Here is a 19,575-nt window from a genome sequence, read left to right as displayed (position 1 = left end):
ACACAAATAACTACACCTGCTCTTCACTCATTATCTGATGATTTGCTTTTACAACAGTAGTAAAAAATCTAACTATTTTGTGCATTAATGGCGTACATCTGGCAGTAACAAATGCCGTAATACGAGGCAGGAGTAACTGACTGTGATGGTTAAGGTTATGTGTCAGCTTACCTGGGCCATATTCTCAGTGGTGTTTGGCAGTTATGTGATGAAGTAGTTATCCTCCATTTTCTCATAACACCAATTTTTGCATAGCAGCCTGGTCTTTGGAACCTAACCACGTTGATAAGTGAGGAGTGGGCATACTTTTCTCCCACCTTCTTGCATTTCTTTGGTTGTTCTCTAATATGCTCACTTGCTGCTGCTTGAATCTTACTATGTTTTCCTGAATTCAGAAATTAATTATCTAAATTTTCTGATGACTCTCAGTTAAATCCTTTACTGCTGTCACCTTGTGGGAATCACTATTTTATTCCTTCCACTATCTGGGAGTAAAACTGCAAAGTTATTTAATTGCCATTAGTATGCATTTTTGTTGTCTTAACCAGCCCTGAGACAGGTTGGTTGCTTATTGGGTCTACAAATTGTGAAAAGGGCCATATATAGTATCAGGGTCCTCAGAAAGGGAGATATTGGTTTAATAGGAAGAGCACCTGTTCCCAGCTCTACCACTAGCTCACTGTGGGACCTCTCGCACCTCTCCGGACCTTTGTTTTCTCATCCATACATGAGAGGGCTGGATGAGATAGGAAATTTTTTTAGCAGTTCAGTTATTTTAAAGTAAAGAATGCCACAGAACACTTGCCTGTAATTTGACAGGAGAGAGAAGTCATAATGAGAGCAAATTGGTATAGAGATCTGGATGCACTGAGGACCTGCTTCAGTCTCTGAAGTTTCATGTGCCAGTGGCTTTTGAAATGGATTTCAGGTGGCTTATAGAACTACACAGAATAAATGTAATAAAGTACTGTATAAAAGAAGGTGACCAAGATCAGGGCAAAGGGAAACTAAAAGTAGGAAAAGAAATGTGCAGCTAGGAGTGAAATTACATACAAAATATGGAATGTGAGAATTCTGTAATTCTTTGGGAATGTGCATACTAGTAGATAGTTTTCTTCACTATCTAGCATGAATTCCCTCCAACCCTCTCCCCCTCCCCGCTTATGCACTAAAGATTCTAAGCTACATTCAGGTCAATAAGAAGGCATCCCAAAGCCAATGGGTATGTGTGCAAATACTATTTGTGCAGCCAAGTTAATTATCTTTGTTCTGTTATTCTCCTTCCTTCCTTTGTTGTCTGAATAATGTTTCCATCAGCCAACCGACAACCTCTTGTAAGGTGTTTTTGATTTATTGGCGTCACCATTGTAATAGCTACAAAAAGGAAACAATCTGGACTCCCTGATTGAACTTTATAGCTGTACTTAGATGATGTTTCACAGGAAGTGTACTTTATTATGTTGATAGTCCCAAATTATGATCAGGTCTTAAAGCATACAAGGGGTGCATGATTACATGAAAATCATTCTATCAGAAATCTGAGTAAATAACCATGCTATTAGATTTGAGTGGGTTTTAACATTTAATAAAATTACTAGAGTATTTTATGCCAAATATTGAATGTTCTCTTTAGACAAGAGAGATATAAATAATGGGAAGGATAATAATGCAAACATTTTAATTTTTCAGAAATGAGGGAGGGGTTAAACTAGTTTTGTGTATATACTATACAACTTACTCTCAAATATGTTACTGGTTTTGTAGCACCCCAGATACTCGCCCAGCTGGTCTGGAAGAGCCTGATCAACAATCATTGCCTGGAGAACAAGGAATTAACTTGGAGAACTCAGGCCCTAAACTGCCAGAATTTTCAAACCGGCCACCAGGTGATAAAATGTTAGCTAAAGATGATACACTTGTCATCATTTACATAACATTTACATAGCATTACATCACATAGCTTCAAGGAAACAACCATATTTTGTTTGCTAACTAGGGTACTGTAGCAATTTAATGTGTATTGTACTTTTGGAAGCTTTGATTTGGTATTAAGTAAAATTTCAAATATAACCTCTGAAGTATTTATATTTATGTATGTGTATATGTATATTCTGCTCAAATTGTCCTTGGTAATTTTAAGTCCTCATACAGTCAACTGAAATGTGAAGTGCCTCTTTATTCTTGTCAATATCAAGGTTCTAGTTGGCAACAAAATGGAGTAAGATTTAATGGAAAGATGTTTTTCACTCTTAATTCTGCTTGCCTGCTTTTCCTGCATCCTTTTCTACTGGAGCTTTCACAGAGAAGGGAACTGTCAAAATTTAAAACAAGATTATCTTTGTTTATTGAAATTTTATTATGAATCTTTAAAACATACACAAAAAATACAAAGAATAATCAGTAGACATCCATGTACCTATCACCCAGCTTAATGATAAATAGTACCACTGTTGTTGAAAGGAGCCCTTGTGGTGCAGTGGTTAAGTGCTCAGCTGCTAACCGAAAGGTCAGTGATTGGAAACCACCAGCCACTCCACAGGCGAAAGATGTGGCAGTCTGCTTCATGGACCGTGTGGAGCAGTTCTGTCTGTCCAGTAGGATCGCTGTGAGTCCCAATCAGCTTGATGTCTTTGGGTTTGACATTGTTGAAGCCTCATGTGTTGTACCTCGCTTTGTAATATTATTTTAAAAGTTACCATCTAAATGTTTGAACATTATGCTAAAAAGGAAAAGCACCTAAAATTCATTAATTCCAATTCAGATATCATAGAACCAAGACCAGCTGCCATAATCTCTGTACCTGCATTTTACTATGCCAACCAAAAAGTTTATTCTTAAATTTAGAAACCTAGTAAGCCCCTAAAACCCTCGATCTTCTCTATAGAAACACATGCTATTGCTGGCCTAAGAAACTTGAACACACTTGGGATCTTGCAGTCATCTTGGCCTGAGCAATGGTTTGTAACCTCATTCCCCTATAACACAGTAGGAAAACAGGCAAGTCCTTCATACTTAGGCCACTCTCCTATGTATACGAAAGATTGTTTTTCTTCATCGTCACTAGTTACTCAGCTTCCTTTTTGGCATATAAGAATGACATTATTTTAGGAATAAATTTTAATCTATCTTTAATTCATGTATTTTAAAAGTGACTCATAATGTCAATACTTGTGTTATTTCTTACAAATGACTTAGGCACAGCCACACTTCCCATCAGTGAGTTGCAGCAGCACAAATGAGGCTGGGAGGTCACCAGTCTTTGGTGGGTATATCCAAAAGCTATTATGAGCAGGGAGGTACCTTCTTCCCAAAGACAAATCTGAACTCTTCTGTTGTATATATCCCAGGGGTCCTCACAAACATTCAAAGACCTTTGTTTTTGCCTCCTTTCTGCATATTGCAAACTGGGGACCAGCAGGCTGAATTCAGCCTGCAATGTGTTTGAATTATCATGCCATCTTAAAAGTCTGAATTTAAATGGCTTTAGACAGGGCATCTGCTTTGCCAGCTTGACACTGTGAACAGTACTCCAGCTCTCTTAGACCAGCCTCCTCACTTCTTTACTACCTTCTTGGCCCGTGAAATCATGTGTCAGTTTGCATGCTTTCATTAGTACATTTGTTTTGACTATGTTATGGGCATTCCATGTATCCTGGCTTTCCTTCTCTGCTTTTCTGTCATGTCAACCCCAATCTGTCATTGCTAGTATCCTCTGGACCGCTGCCTCCAACTTATGCACCCTTTATAGCAGCCTTGCCCTTAACTGTTATTTTCAAGAGGCTGCTGTAATATCTATGCTGTCCTCTTTGCTTTTTAATGTACTATCTGGTGGGCTGATTTTACAAACACAAGGATCTGTGACATAGCCCCGACATCATAGGGAACCCCAGATTAGATGTGGAAAATAAAAACCCACTCTGGCTATGTAGCTGATAGTTAAACCTAGAGAAGTTACTTGAACCTAGAACAGAAAGGGATTTAAAAATGTTTTAAAACCTTCAAAACTGGATTCTGAACATTTCACTTTGTGGTGCCATGGAAATCTTTGGCCGGAAGATATTAATTAGCTATTAAGCAAATAATTCTGTGGGTCAGAGCAGCATTTGGTAGCTGCTCTGTGGAAATCTTGAGCCAGCATTTCTTCAGACTGCCAGAACCAACTGTTCTTACTCCTGTGCCTCCTTAAAGCCTTCCTAATGGACTTTTCCTGCAACGATGGAGTAAATCTAGTTTGTGAAATTGTATCCCTGCCATATGCCTGCTTTTTCCCACTTAACTACCATTAGTCTTGGTTTAATTTGATGATTTTTCTATCATTTCTGCTGATTGTGTAAGGTTTTGGTTCTAAAACGCCAAGTAAAACCTTTACACAAGAGATTCGTTGGAAATCTTGCCTTCTGTGAATCTGTAAGGCATTGTCCCACAGGGTTCTTTCCTCAGAAATTGTTTTTTATTCCTGAGGGCTGTGCTCTGGCTTCCTTACTCTCCTATTGTGAATTCATAGAAAGCACTTCTCTAAATAGAACTTTGCATGTCAGAAAGTAAATGGAAATAGATACTTTTTATATAATTGGTGGATACTCATAGAAACTCCAGGGCCACCTTTTTTCTTTTTTTTCAAATTTGTCCTCCAACTTCTACTAGCACCTCCTGTTTGTTAAGCTGACTTCCATCGGAGAAGTAGTTTAATTCAGTTGGGTTCTTCCAAAGGATTGAGCCTGAGGGATGCAGCATAGTGTGTGGATCCAGTGGATTAATTTTAAATCCCTTTCTTTAGGAAGTGAATCCTAGAGTTTTATATTTTACGTCTGTTGAAAGAATAAAAAGGCTCCCTACAATGCTGGCATTTTCAGCAAAACCAGCTCTTTTAAAAAAAAAAAAAAAAAAAGTGAATCCTAATTGCTTCACATCATTTCACAGGTCCAGTGAAATATTATGTCTACATGAGACCACAGTGCTGGGTGGTCAGCTACTTGCTGTTGATGGATTTTGTTTGTTTGTTTCATCTGACATTTCGGCCCTTGTAGACTTGGCCGTTTTCAACGCATAGCACAGTGTATCTATCAGTCTTAGAGCGGTAATGCCTCATTCCTAGGCCCTGAACACTTGAGGAGCTCCAGGTTCTTGTTGCTTTGCTTTTTGCTTCTCTGAGCAGCGTGCCCCTTTGCTTACGTAGGATAGAGAGGGGCTGCCCCTCCAGAAGGGGCATGCCTGAGCTGTTTGTGCACGGTCTGTGCAGCCTAGAGGAGTATTGCTTGGCTCTACTCTAAAGGTTGCAAAGCTTTTCATGCTGAATATCTAACTTCCCTGATTTTGGGGGCTTGTTTTAGGTTATGCTTCTCAACCAGTTGAACAGAGGCCACTTCAGCAGATGCCTCCTCAGCTCATGCAGCATGTGGCACCCCCGCCACAGCCGCCACAGCAGCAGCCACAGCCACAACTGCCGCCGCAGCAGCAGCCACCTCCCACTCAGCCACAGTCCCAGCAGCAGCAGCAGCAGCAGCAGCAGCAGCAGCAGCAACACATGATGATGATGCTCATGATGCAACAGGATCCCAAATCCGTTAGGCTTCCAGTCTCCCAAAGTGTCCATCCCCCAAGAGGCCCCCTGAACCCAGACTCCCAGAGAATGCCCATGCAGCAGAGTGGCAGCGTGCCTGTCATGGTCAGTCTGCAAGGACCTGCCTCCGTGCCGCCATCACCTGATAAGCAAAGGATGCCAATGCCTGTGAATACTCCTTTGGGAAGCAATTCAAGGAAAATGATATACCAGGAGAACCCACAGAATCCTTCCAGCTCACCACTGGGAGAGGTGTCCTCGCTTCCTGAAGCGAGTGGCAGTGAAGTACCATCTGTCTCAGGAGGCCCAAATAACATGCCTTCACATTTAGTAGTTTCCCAGAATCAGTTAATGATGGCAGGGCCAAAACCTGGACCATCACCCCTTTCAGCAACTCAAGGTGCAACTCCCCAGCAACCTCCTGTAAATTCCCTGCCCAGCACTCACGGCCACCACTTTCCAAATGTGGCTGCTCCAACGCAGACATCTAGGCCTAAAACACCAAACAGAGCCAGCCCCAGACCCTATTATCCTCAGACTCCCAACAACCGCCCTCCCAGCACAGAACCTTCAGAGATCAGTCTGTCACCAGAAAGACTCAATGCCTCCATAGCAGGACTCTTCCCCCCACAGATTAATATTCCTTTACCTCCTAGGCCAAATTTAAACAGGGGCTTTGATCAACAGGGCCTAAACCCAACAACTTTGAAGGCCATTGGGCAAGCACCTTCAAATCTAACCATGAATAATCCTTCCAATTTTGCTGCCCCCCAAACTCACAAGTTAGATTCTGTGGTGGTGAATTCTGGAAAGCAGTCTAACTCTGGAGGAACAAAACGGGCAAGTCCAAGCAACAGTCGCAGGTCTAGTCCTGGGTCCAGTAGGAAAACTACCCCAAGTCCTGGGAGGCAAAATTCAAAAGCCCCTAAACTTACTTTGACCTCTCAAACAAACGCAGCTCTGTTGCAGAATGTGGAGTTGCCGAGGAATGTATTGGTCAGTCCCACTCCTTTGGCCAATCCCCCTGGACCTGGGAGTTTTCCTAACAACAGCGGGCTGAATCCTCAGAATCCCACCATGCCTGTGGCTGCAGTTGGGGGTGTTCTCGAGGATAAGAAGGAGAGCTTGAATGTGCCTCAGGACAGCGATTGCCAGAATTCCCAGGGTAGGAAGGAACAGGTAAATATTGAGCTAAAAGCAGTCCCTGCCCAAGAAGTTAAAATGGTTGTCCCTGAAGATCAGTCCAAAAAGGATGGACAACCTTCGGATCCTAACAAACTTCCCAGTGTCGAAGAGAACAAAAATGTGGTGTCTCCTGCTATGAGGGAAGCACCAACATCATTAAGTCAACTTCTTGACAACTCTGGAGCTCCTAATGTGACCATTAAACCCCCTGGGCTTACAGATCTGGAAGTAACACATCCAGTAGTTTCTGGGGAGGACCTCAAAAAAGTTTCTGTCATTCCCACACTGCAGGATCCGTCTTCTTCTAAAGAACCCTCTAATTCCCTAAATTTACCTCATAGTAATGAGCCGTGTTCGACCCAGGTGCATCCAGAATTGAGTGAGGTCAGTTCTAATGTTGCACCAAGCATCCCTCCAGTCATGTCAAGACCTGTCAGCTCTTCCTCCATTTCTGCTCCCTTGCCCCCAAACCAGATAACTGTTTTTGTAACTTCCAATCCCATCACAACTTCAGCTAACACATCAGCAGCTCTGCCAACCCATTTGCAGTCTGCGTTAATGTCAACAGTCGTCACAATGCCCAATGTGGGTAGCAAGGTCATGGTTTCTGAGGGACAGTCAGCTGCTCAGTCTAATGCCCGGCCTCAGTTCATAACACCTGTCTTTATCAACTCATCTTCAATAATTCAGGTTATGAAAGGATCACAGCCAAGCACAATTCCCGCAGCTCCACTGACAACCACCTCTGGCTTGATGCCTCCCTCTGTCGCAGTCGTTGGCCCTTTACACATACCTCAGAACATAAAGTTTTCTTCTGCCCCTGTACCACCTAATGCGCCCTCCAATAGCCCTGCTCCTAACATACAGACAGGTCGATCCTTGGTCCTTAACTCACGAGCCACCCCTGTTCAGCTTCCTTCTCCCCCTTGTACAACTACTCCAGTTGTCCCTCCTCATCTCCCCATCCAGCAAGTGAAAGAATTGAATCCAGATGAGGCTAGTCCTCAGGTGAGCACCTCAGCAGATCAGAGCACTCTGCCCTCCTCACAGTCATCCACAATGGTTTCTCCCCTTTTGACCAATAGTCCAGGCTCCTCTGGCAACCGGCGAAGCCCAGTCTCATCTAGTAAGGGCAAAGGAAAGGTGGACAAAATTGGCCAGATTTTACTGACCAAGGCATGTAAGAAAGTCACGGGCTCTCTTGAGAAAGGGGAAGAGCAATATGGTGCAGATGGAGAGACTGAAGGCCAAGGGCTAGAGACTACAGCTCCAGGGCTCATGGGAACAGACCAGTTATCCACAGAGCTGGACAGTAAAACCCCAACACCCCCAGCACCCACTCTGCTAAAAATGACCTCTAGCCCTGTAGGCCCGGGCTCCGCCTCAGCAGGACCCAGCTTACCAGGCGGTGCTCTCCCCACCAGTGTACGTTCAATGGTAACCACTCTGGTACCCTCTGAGCTCATCTCCACGGCGCCGACCACAAAAAACAATCATGGTGGCATAGCATCTGAGCCACTTGCGGGTGGCCTAGTGGAGGAGAAGGTGGGATCCCATCCAGAGCTTCTACCCAGCATAGGTATGTACTTGAGAACTGGCATCTTCTCCTCGTGTCAGAGTTTGTTGATGACCTATACAAGAGAGAGCATGACTCCTTTTCTACTTTGAGGAAGAAGAATGGGTTAAATGATAGTGGTAGTTTTATTTATTGGTAATGCATTGGAGGATTCACTTCCCAATGCCATATTAAGTTGACATTCATTAGCAGGGTTCTCTTAGCTCCTAAGATGATGATACACCTTTCATTTGTACAATAAAAGTTTTTCAGTTTACAAGGAAACATTTTTACATACATTATCTCCTATCTTCATGCCAGTCATGTCATGTAGTCTTAACCCTATCCTATGGATGAAAAGCAAAGTTCACAGAAGTTTGTAAATTTCTTCAGAGTCTATACTGTGACCCTCCAGTATGACACTCTCCCTTACATGTGAATAGCAGCCTCTGCAGGTTCTCCTTGCCATGACAGAGACTTATTCTCAACTGTTTCAAAACAGAGTTCTCATACACCCGTCGTTATTGTACACTATCCCAGGGATCATTGTCTTTCTGTCTGGGCTACCCCATCAGAGAGCTTCCCAGAAAGCCAGGTTTCATGATAATACACACAGGAGGAACAGAGTGGTTAAGAGTCATATAGGCTTGGGTTGGTGTCACAGCACCAACATTTACCAACTGTATGGGCTTGGGCAAGTTACTTGACCCCTCTAAACTTCAGTTCCTCCTGTGTAATACAGGGACAGTAGTAGTTGTAAGAATTCTGTGAGGGATAGTGCATGTAACATGCTTAGCACAGGACCTGAAGCATAGTAATTATTCAATAAATGCAATCTCTTTGTAAATTGATCCTTTCCATTCATGTATTCAGGTTATTTCCTGTGTTCAGTTAAGGTGGACTAGTGATGGAAGTGTAGGAGCTCTGGTGGCATAGTGTCTAAGGCATTTGACTGCTAACCAGAAGCAGTTCAAACCTACCAGCCACTCCTCGAAAGGAAGATTGGGCAATCTACTTCCGTAGTGATACCGCCTCAGAAACCCAAGGAGGGTTCTCTGTGAGTCAGGTCTGACTTGGCACATAACAACAACAACAACAGTGATGGAAGTATAGGGTGTCTTTAGACGTCCCCTCCCTCCCTCTCACGTGTGCTCCTCCTATGAGGCCTCAGTGGTGCAAAGCTTCAAGTGCCCACCACTGAGTTCTAAGCACTCAGGAAGGGTAAGGAGAACACAAGCTTCAGCGTAAGGTCAGACTTCAAATTCTAGCCACACTGGTTACAAAGTACAGGTGGATAAGTTCCTTAACTTCTTTTTAGCTCTGTATTTCAACTGTAACATGGTAATTCCCCCTTCCAGAATTGATACAAGAATTGAATGAGAGAATTTAGGTAAAGTAGCCAGCATACAGAGTTCTGGGAAGGTTAATTCCCCTTCTCCTCTCTGCCTCCTCAACTCAGGGCTAGAGATACAGGTGAACCCTAAGAATTAAAAAGAAACCTGGTGTGACTTAAATATATTCTCTGCTGTTAAATGTTGCTATGTCTATTTCTTCTTGGGGAACTTTTCCCTCAGGTAACAAGAGAATTAATGGTAAAGTGATTGGAAAATACTTTAATCTGGATCATATGTAATACTAGAAAAATATATGGGTCTTGAGGAGATGAAACCAGGAGTTGGAAAATTCTCAATTTTAGTTAAAGCTGCCCATTTTCCTTATAATGCGTGTTTCCATTCTTTTTCATAAGGCTTCTGTGCTTTCACCTTGAAAATGTGAGAAACCATTACTAAAGTTAAAAGTAGAAGTTAAGATATATTTTAAGATGTAAAATATATGTCCAAAATAAATTCTTCACATAAATGCATTATTGACTGCTTTACTGTTGCAGTTTATTTGAGATGCAGATTTAGCTAGACTGAAATGTCGACATGGGAGGACGTGCTCTTGAGTGACTGTGGCATACCTGTGCCGTTTTCTTAATCTTTACCCTATAATCCATGAAGGTGAAGTTCTGGGAGTACATTGTGTATTCAGCTCCATTCCTCTTCAAGGGCCTAAGTTCTCTCTGTCCTTCAAAGCCCAATTCTGATGTTTCTCCCATTAATGTACCTTCAGATTTCTCAATCTAGAATTGCTCTTCCTTTGGACTCCTGTAGGATTGCACACAGTCTCTCCTTTTTGTGCCTTCACAGTGCACTCCAGTGTACCACATGTATATATCTTTTCTTTAATACTAGACTGAGTTCCTGATGGGCAAAGAGGACAACAGTGCCTGGCACAGTGCCTTGCCCCTAATAAGCTCTTGGTAACTATTTGTTAGATAAATCAATCCTATCAAATTGGTTTATTAAGTATGAATTGAATACCTGCTTTATGTCAATCACTCTTGCTTAGGTGCTGTAGAAGAGTCAGGTGAATGGTGTAGCCATTCTTCTGAAAGTGATTTGGGCTGCGTACTAAGGTGTGCTTTTGTGCTTTTTAGAGTGTTGGGCAGAACTTGACACCAGTAAGCAAAAAATAAGGGTGCTGTTGTCCTCATGGCCATCTCCTCTGATATTTGTACATGTATCAATACCCCTAAGTGTTAGTTTTTGTTAATTGTTACATTACTTAATTTTAAAATTAGATTTTGAAATGTAATTTCAAGCCCAACTTAAAGAATTGCCCTTCATTTTAAAAAATGTGTGTTTCAGCAGTTACCTAGCCCTTGAATTAGTTTATGTATTCTATTTAGAAAAGAAAGTAGAAAGTAAAAGGCTTGTGTTTTTTTTTGTTGTTGGTTTTTTTTTTTTGCCCTAGCCTCTTCACAGAGTTTAATCTCAAAGGAAACTCCAGCCACAGCACTGCAGGGGTCTATTGCTCGACCAGGTAAGATGCATTTTGGGAAAACTTCTTGGAGTAGAATAGGTTCCATGTAAAGGAACTGCTGCTGTCCTCATGTCATGTGTTCTCATACCAAGAGGTGACTGGAACTACCAGCTTCAGAGCCAACCTCGGTTGAGTGGCAGAGCTTGTACAATACTATTTGAGGTTGTTTCTCCCCAACCAGCTTACTCTCTTAAGCGCTCCTGGTGTCAGCCAGAGAACCCAAGAAAGGCATCTCAGTGCCTGTTGCCTGTTGCCTGTTTGCCACCCAACCATGGGCAGTTTCAATTGCAGTTTTCCCTGTTCCATGGCCCTGGCACCCATGGCTGGCAGCTAACTGGCTGGCATATGGTAACTCACTGGAGTGGCAGATATTAATGCACTGAGATAGTAGTTGCATTATCATGACAGCCATGGAGGCTTGTTCAGTAAGAAAGCCATTTCCCTAGGGAGTCAAAGTCACTGCCGACATCTCTGGATGGCATTGAGCTTCTCCCAAAATACTGTAAGTAGCCCTGGGGATGGTATATCTGGAAGGAGTCTTGGTAACCTGACAAATACTGTTACATGATGCTGGGTCAGATCTGAATGCATGGGGTTCTTTATGGCAGTAGCAGTGCTCACTGTTCTGTGTTCATAGATCAGACGGCTAATGCAGAAAAATATAATAGATAGGATACAGTTTGGTCTTGCCTTGCTTTTTGTCACTGTAGGTCATTGAGGGGGTATGATTGCTTCCCACAAGTAAGTTAGAATGTCATTGAAAGTACAATTCACATACTTAACAAAATTAGTAAGAAAAAGCACCAGTGCAACCATGTTTAATTTTGTGAATCTAAGCCAGGAACAGTAAGGTATGGCTTGTGATTATTGTCTACCCTGCTTCAGGATGCTACATCCTGTGTGCTGGAGAAGACTTTATACTGTATACTCTCTGAGGAAAACCAGGCTCTGAAAAGAATGTGTGAGCAAAAAATATGGCATCCACATAGTTTCCTTTTTTGCTAACCAATTACATGATGCCTGGCTTATGCTGGACATTTGGAAGGGATGTGACAGAACAGATTATTTCAAGAAGTGGGATAGGTAGTGAAAATCATTTTTGGTGAGAAAAGGAGTTGCTAAAAAGGGGAAGGGAATCCCATTTCCTGTTCCAGTTCTTTCCTTCAGAAAATGCACTGTACCATATCATGTGTCTTCCTTTCAGAGTAATTGATCAAAGAATCTTGTTCCTTTTAAGAGTCTGGGTTGAATAAATCTCCTTGAAATACCCACAGAGCCACTAATTACCTTTGCCAAACCTCTTTGATGTTTCCTTATGTGAACTAGCAATGAAGTGTTAAATGCTCAAAAACTCTGAATTTTGTCTTGTTTCCAAAGAGCACACTAATCAAGGTTATCACTCTTCCGACTTGAGCCATATTCATGTTTAGCACACGTACCCTGAGCTTGTATGCTCCAGCCTATCCAGCAAGGTAGCAGAGACTCAATGGGTTGGTACCTGCTTCTTGTGAAGGGGTTCCCAGATGATGTGGGTTAGATACTAGTTGCTAAACAGCAAATGAGAAGCAAGGATTCTTTTTTGCCAGCATCTTGCACTGAAGGCAGAGTGGTCTAGCCTCCTCATGTGAAAGGGTGCATCAACATGATTATCATAGCAAAAATAACAGCTAATATTGAGTGATTAATGAATGTCAGGTACTGTACTAAAATTTTTATATACATTATTTAATTAATATTTTTAATTTTGAAGTCAGTAAAGAGGTAATCCCCATTTTCAGGTGAGGCATTGAGCACAGAGAAGTCAGGCAGTTTGCCCAAGGTCACATGGCAATAATAAGCAATGAGGTCAAAATTTGAACCCAGGCCCTCTGACTTCACTGCCTTCTGCATGGGAGGTTACCATGTAATTAGTAGGATGAGTTAGACATGAACAGTCTTAACAATGAGTATGAGGTGCTGGGTGCCCTGAGGCGGGGGAAGGGTATGGGTAGTGGGAGACCAAGGCAGGAGAGATCTCTGCTATCTGGTGCATCATGGAGGGCCTTTTTTAATAGATGGAACTGTCTAAAGGCTTATGATGGAGGAAGAGAGATTTTTCTGCTGGTGCTGAGAAAGAAGTGCCTAGGAAACCCAGAGAGTGCTCTTTTATACAGAAGCCCGCTAGACAAATCATTGAGTTTTTCCTTTCTTGGAGGGCATTGCTAGGAGGTTGAGGAAGAAAGGAACAGAATTAGGTCTATAGAGAATACCTCGAAGCAAAGCAGGCTTCCCTCTAAAATTCAGAGAGGTTAGGAGTAGAATACATCCTTTATAGATGTTCAAGACCTATTTGAAGATTATGGTCTTAAAAAAAAAGTGTCAAAAGCATGGAAATATTTTAAGAATGAAAACTGCCTCTCCACTTGAGAGGAAGAGGCTTATTTTACTAACCTAGTTGAGGTTGTTAGGTGCATTGAGTCAGCGCCAACCCATAGTGACTCTGTGTGCAACAGAATGAAGCACTACCTAGTTGTGCATTGTCCTTACAGACCTTGCTGTATTTGAACCCCTCATGGCACCACTGTGTCACTTCATCTCATTGAGGGCCTTCCCCTTTTTCTCTGAACCTGCACTTTACCAAGCATGATATCCTTCTCCAGGGAATGGTCCCTTCTGACCACATGACCAAAGCAGGTGAGACGATGTCTGGCCATTCTCACTTCAAAGTAGCATTCCAGCTGCACATCTTCCAGGACAGATTTGTTTGTTCTTTTGGCAGTCCATGGTACCTTCAGTGTTCTTCACCAACACAATTCAAAACCATCAACTCTTCTTAGGACCTTGCAGCTGGGTAAAATGTGATCTAGGCAGTGTGAGTTTAGTCCTATTGACCCAAACAAGATTATTGCACAGTGTGGAGTAGAAATAAAAATAGACCAAATGTCTTGTGCCGCAGACAAACCAAGTTGTGTCCATGCCAACTCTGTCTATACCGTGGAGGGTTAAGAGTCCTGGGCACTGAGACACTTCAGCCTGAATAGGACATCAGAATTCTTGTAGACACCTAGCTTCTCTCTGTGGACATATACATCAGCAGCTTCCACATTTCATTTTTGTCCCTTGTATTTTTTACAGAACTTGAGGCAAATGCTGCCATAGTCTCTGGGCAAAGGTAAGATGATCATTTCTGCATACTCAGCATGCATACAGTGTAAGCCTCTTTGACAGATGGATATCAGCTTTCTCAGCTTTTAAACCTCTCCTTACCTTGGCCTTTTCCTTCACTCTTTCACTAATCTGTTTTTCCTGCTACAGTACGGAGCTATCATGAGTCCTAACCCTTCAGAAGTAATATTTCTCTTAATAAAACTTGATGGGTAAATTTCTACCTTTTATGGTTGTTTTGAAAACTGAGTAAGATGACATGTTCAGCTCTCACCACAGTGAGTAAATAATAACTGCTCAATAAATAGGAGCTTTTATGGTGCAGTGGTTAAGGCATTCAGCTGCTAACCAAAAGGTCAGCAGTTTGAATCCACCAGCCACTCTGTGGGAGAAAGATGAGGCGGTCTGCTTCTATTACAGCCTTGGAAACCGTGTTCCATAGGGTCACTATGCATCAGAATCAACTTGATGGCAGTGGGTTTGGTGTGAATTTTGGTGTTACCACTGTCATTGGTAATAGTCCTTGTAACTACCTCCTGAAATATAGCTGTTTCATCCCCATTTATAAATGAGCCAAGGCAAAAGAGTGAAAGCCAGAGGGCAGGGTCGGACCCTAAAACCTGTGCTCTTTCTGTTACACTGTTTTGCCCCCACATAATCTAACAGAATGAAGTGCAGCTATGGCTTTAGCCTCATCAGCCCCATGTAGAGGAGGAGTATGGTTTTCCAAGAGTCATTCCATTTTTACTGTAGGAATGCACTAGATAACGTTTTTAAGAATTTTTCATATTTGTATATCAACTTAGGAGTCCCCTGAGTGGTGCATATAGTTCAGTGTTCGACTGCCAGCTGAAAGGTTGGCCATTCGAACCCACCCAGGGCACCTCAGAAGACAGGCCTGGCAATCTGCTTCCAAAAGGTCACAGTCTTGAGAACCCTGTGGAGCACATCTACTCTGCACACACGGAGCCACCAGGAGTCAGAATCACACGGTGGCAACAAGAACAACATTGTCAGCTTAGTTTATAAAACACCTTCACAATCATTTTTTTGTTTAATCCTCATTATCAACCCTTAAGGTGGTAATAATAGTCAACATTTATTTGAATGTTGCTTTTCCTTGCCACACCTTGAGCTATGACCTCTGTTGTTGTATTATCCCATTTAGATTTCACAGGATCTATTAGGAAAGTGCTCTAGTGGCATAATGCCTAAGGCATTGGACCACTAACCAGATGGTTGGCAGGTCTGTGGAAGGAAGATAGGGCAAACTACTTCTGTAAAGATTTACCAGCTCAGAAACCCAGTGAGGGCTGCTATGAGTCGGAATTGACTCAATGGCTTTGAATTTTTTTAGGAAAGTAATTTCTGTTTTACAGGTAAGGAATCTCAGGCCCAGAGATGTTAACTAAATTGCCCAAAGTCACAGATTCAGTAAATGCTAAAGATGGGATTCAAGGACAGGCCTTCTGACTCCAGAGCCCTCACTCTTAACCTCTCTATATTGCAGCAGACAAAATGGGCATTTATATAGATCAAGCATCTGAAGCTTTAGTGAGAGTTAAATATCATGGCCAATAAATGCATGGTTAAGACTTGACCTCTGTTATTCTGACTTCATATTCATTGCTCTTTCTACTACTCCACTCAGCCTATTTGGCGGTGTTTGTGTTGAGCTAGTATTTGAATTCATTTGTGTTTTTCAAGCGTATACCAACTATGTGGCTAGAGGAAGAAGCTAACCAGACCAAACATCCCCTCTGGGTATTTGTTTCCAGAGGTTCTTGAACATTGGCATATAAACGCCAGGAATATATTGCTGTGGCTTTTGTTTGGCCTGGAGAAAGAGGCACCTCCAATAGGAATCTTCCTCCCTCAGAGGCTTTGACAATTTTCTGGGCTCCCAGCCAGAAAGACATCCTCACCACTCCTAAGGAGAAGTGTAAATCCCTCTGACTTGTAATTCCAGTCCAGCCTCACTTCTTGATTTGCCTTGCAGTTGGTGTGGGTCAGCTGTTATCCATAAAGCTGGGGTAGTGAACAGAGTGGCCAAATTCCCAAACATTGTGGAAGGATCCTCCAGCAGAAATGGATGATGGAGGAGTAGGGATACTTGATAGTTGTCAGACCATGGCTTGTGCCCTGAAGGAGCTCATAATCTAGTAGAAGACACAAGACATTAAAGTAGAAAATGCTGTACTGTCTGATGAGTGCTCTAGAATGCCAGGTACAGATTGTGAACCAAAGGATAGAAGAAAGAACTCCAGCTGGGGAGTGAGGTCATGGAATACTTCCCAGAAGAGGTGTCCTTTTGACCAGTGTTGTTTTTCCTCTCCCATTATTTTGGTTCCATGCCTTGCAACCAAATTTAATCAGCTTCTTTTTTATTCCTAATGATTTTTTGAACCAGAAAAGTAGTAAAAAGTTTATTAATTAAAACTTGAAATTCAGAGAAGAAAATAACTCACCCGTAGACTATAATTCAGCAGTATCCACAATGTATATTTTAGTTCATCTTTTTCCAGTCCTCTTCTCAGAGTGTGTGTACATGATGTAGATAGAGTGTCACATTTAATATATCTCTCACATCCTTACATTCATATATGGTTAAATATATACTTATTATATATTATAATGAAAATGGAATTTTACTGTTTATACCATTGTTAACTTCTCCCTTCCCATTTAATAATGCATCGTGAACAGTTTTTTCTGCAACATGAGTTTTCATGACTGCATAAGGAGCTCTGGTGGCGTAGTGCCTAAGGCATTTGACTGCTAACCAGAAGGTTGGCGCTTCAAACCCACCAGCCACTCCACGGAAGGAAGACTGGTCAATCTACTTCCGTAAAGATTTACCGCCTTGGAAACCCAAAAAGGGTTGCTGTGAGTCGGAATCTACTTGATGGCAGTGAGTTTAGTTTTTGGTGGTTTTTTTTTTTTTTGCATACTGTATGCCACGATTTAGTTAACTAGTGTACTATTGTTAGGTCTTCTGTTTTCACGGTACAAATAAAATATGACTCTATCCTTGTAATTAAGACTCTGTAATAAGATTTGTTTCCTCAGGCACCTTGAAATGGAATTACCGAGTAAGAGGGTTACACCAGTGTTTCTCAACCTCAGCATCACTGACATTTTGGAGCAGCTTTTTTATTCATTAGGATATTTGGTGGCATTCCTAGTCTCTACCTACTAAACTCCAGTAGAGCCCCCCTCAATCGTGACAGTAAAAAAGATGTCTCTAGACATTGCCAAATGCCCAGAAGGAGACATAATTACCCCCTGTTGAGAAGCACTGAGTTGCATGTATTTACATTCCACTAGGATTGGATGAAAGTGTCTTACTCCCTGTACCCTCAGTAACCCTGAACATTAACAATTTTAAATCTTTGCATACTCAAAACGGAGGATGGGATGGGGGCAATCAGTATATGAATATATTCCTGTGAATATTCTTCCCGTAATGTTACTTGACATGTACCATTATCTGGCTGTACCAGACTCACAGTAAATGCCAATACTGTATATATTAGTAATTTCCTAGATTGTAGATGCTATTTTGAGTATCAATTTTTTTTTTTTCAAACATCTTAAACATCCTTTCAAGACTCTAAAAAATTATAAAATTCAAAATCTTTTCATTTTTAAAAAAGGCTTGAGAAAATGAGTAAGGAAGTTTGGCAGTTTTGTTCCAAGTTCTTTGTCTTTTACCTGTTTTTCCACTATTTCACCAGCACTGTGCTTTAGTATTTTATTTTTACTAGTGTAAAAGGCTAGACAAACTTTTAAATTCTCAGCAATACAGAAGGTAGTTATACTCACTGTCCCGGGGTAGAGTGGGGAATTTTCTCCCCAGAATGCCTGAGGTGGGGAGGGGAGTATTCTCTTTCTGTGGGCTTTCTCCTGCCTGATGAATGAAACTGTATCTGAAGAGCCCTTTTTTTGTGTGTTACTTGATTCCCTCACCTCCTTGGAAACTTGTGCTTCTCCTTGTCAGCAGTGAGCCCAAAGAGATAGTTGAAAAATCCAAAGCCCCAAGCCGAAGAAACTCCCGAACTGAAGAGCCACCCGTGGCTTCTGAAAGTATGGAAAATGGACATCGTAAACGGTCCTCTCGGCCTGCTTCAGCCTCCGGCTCTACTAAAGGTTAGCAGTGGGACAGGGTGAGGGTGCTGTTTATGGGTCATTAAGAGGAATTGGGATCCTTATCTCATTAGCATCTTTGCTTCTGTTCCTTCAATTTGTCAAGTTACTTTGACTTCAGTTACTTATTTTATCCTTATTTGTTAGTTCATTTAACTGTATGTTTTCTATGTGTCCACAGAGCAGCAAGCACTGTTAGAAAACAGAACATAACAGGGCAGAATGATTCCCTCTAAATTCATGATCACGTATTTCAGACAGTTTCTTAACATGGCCCAACCATCTTTTTATGTTCCCGTGGTCAACTCTCTCCCACTCTACTCCTCTTAAACCTTCAGCCCCTACTCTCTCCCCTCCCTTTTGGCAAAATTTTCACCTTTTCATGGAGAGGATAGAACTGCCTCAACACCTCACTGTTTTTGTTGTTGTTTGTTGCCATTGAGTTGATTCTGACTCATGATGTCCCTGTGTGTACATAGTAGATCTGCTTCATAGGGTTTTCTGTGACTTCTGGAAGCAGGTTGCCAGGCCTATCTTCCAAAAGGTCTCTGGGTGGGTTTGAACTGCCAACCTTTCAAGTCCAAGGCCAATTCTTCCGCCTATGCTTTTTATCCCATCTTCCCTGATCTTCTCAAGAACCTTACACTATCAGTTTTTTCTTCTCTGTTGACTGTTACCTCCTTTTTGAACTAAATCCTCCTTTGGCTTCTGTGACCCAGAAACCTCTCTAGCTATTCCTTCTCAATCTCTGTACCTGGCCTTTAGATGTTAACTTTCTTCAAACTTTGATCCTGAGTTGTCTTCTTCTTCAACTTATATTTTCTCCCTAAGTCATTTCATTCATGCCCCTCTTCTGTCACAGATAATTCATAAATTTGGACTTTTAGTACAGACCTGTAGAGATCTTAGACAGCTGAATATAAAAGCTTCCACAAGACCTCAGCCTCAACATATCTGAAGCCAAACTTGTGATTTTTACCCCAAGTCAGGCCCTCTGCTGTTGTTCCCCTATATCTCAGTGAGTAACACCATCATCTACCCATCAGGCCCTCTGCTGTTGTTGCTCTGTCTCAGTGAGTAACACCGTCATCTACCCATCAGGCCCTCTGCTGTTGTT

At 42.0% G+C, this 19,575-nt stretch overlaps 1 protein-coding gene across 1 annotated transcript in view; it reads left to right on the top strand.

Annotated features, from left to right (window-relative positions):
• The window catches only part of NCOA6 (nuclear receptor coactivator 6), a 52,937-nt gene that overhangs the window by 32,828 nt on the left and 534 nt on the right, over positions 1-19,575 (top strand). Inside the window, exons 8-12 of the mRNA XM_007934732.2 lie at positions 1,765-1,886; positions 5,331-8,324; positions 11,100-11,168; positions 14,283-14,319; positions 18,313-18,461. Coding sequence (XP_007932923.1) covers positions 1,765-1,886; positions 5,331-8,324; positions 11,100-11,168; positions 14,283-14,319; positions 18,313-18,461 — 3,371 coding nt within the window. The remainder of the gene's footprint in view (positions 1-1,764; positions 1,887-5,330; positions 8,325-11,099; positions 11,169-14,282; positions 14,320-18,312; positions 18,462-19,575) is intronic.

This window comes from Orycteropus afer, unplaced genomic scaffold (assembly GCF_000298275.1).
Source record: "Orycteropus afer afer isolate SDZICR_OR568_19922 unplaced genomic scaffold, OryAfe1.0 scaffold00020, whole genome shotgun sequence".
Classification (NCBI taxonomy): Eukaryota; Metazoa; Chordata; class Mammalia; order Tubulidentata; family Orycteropodidae; genus Orycteropus; species Orycteropus afer.
Note: the sequence above shows the minus strand (reverse complement) of the source record. Positions and strands in the feature narration are given on the sequence as shown.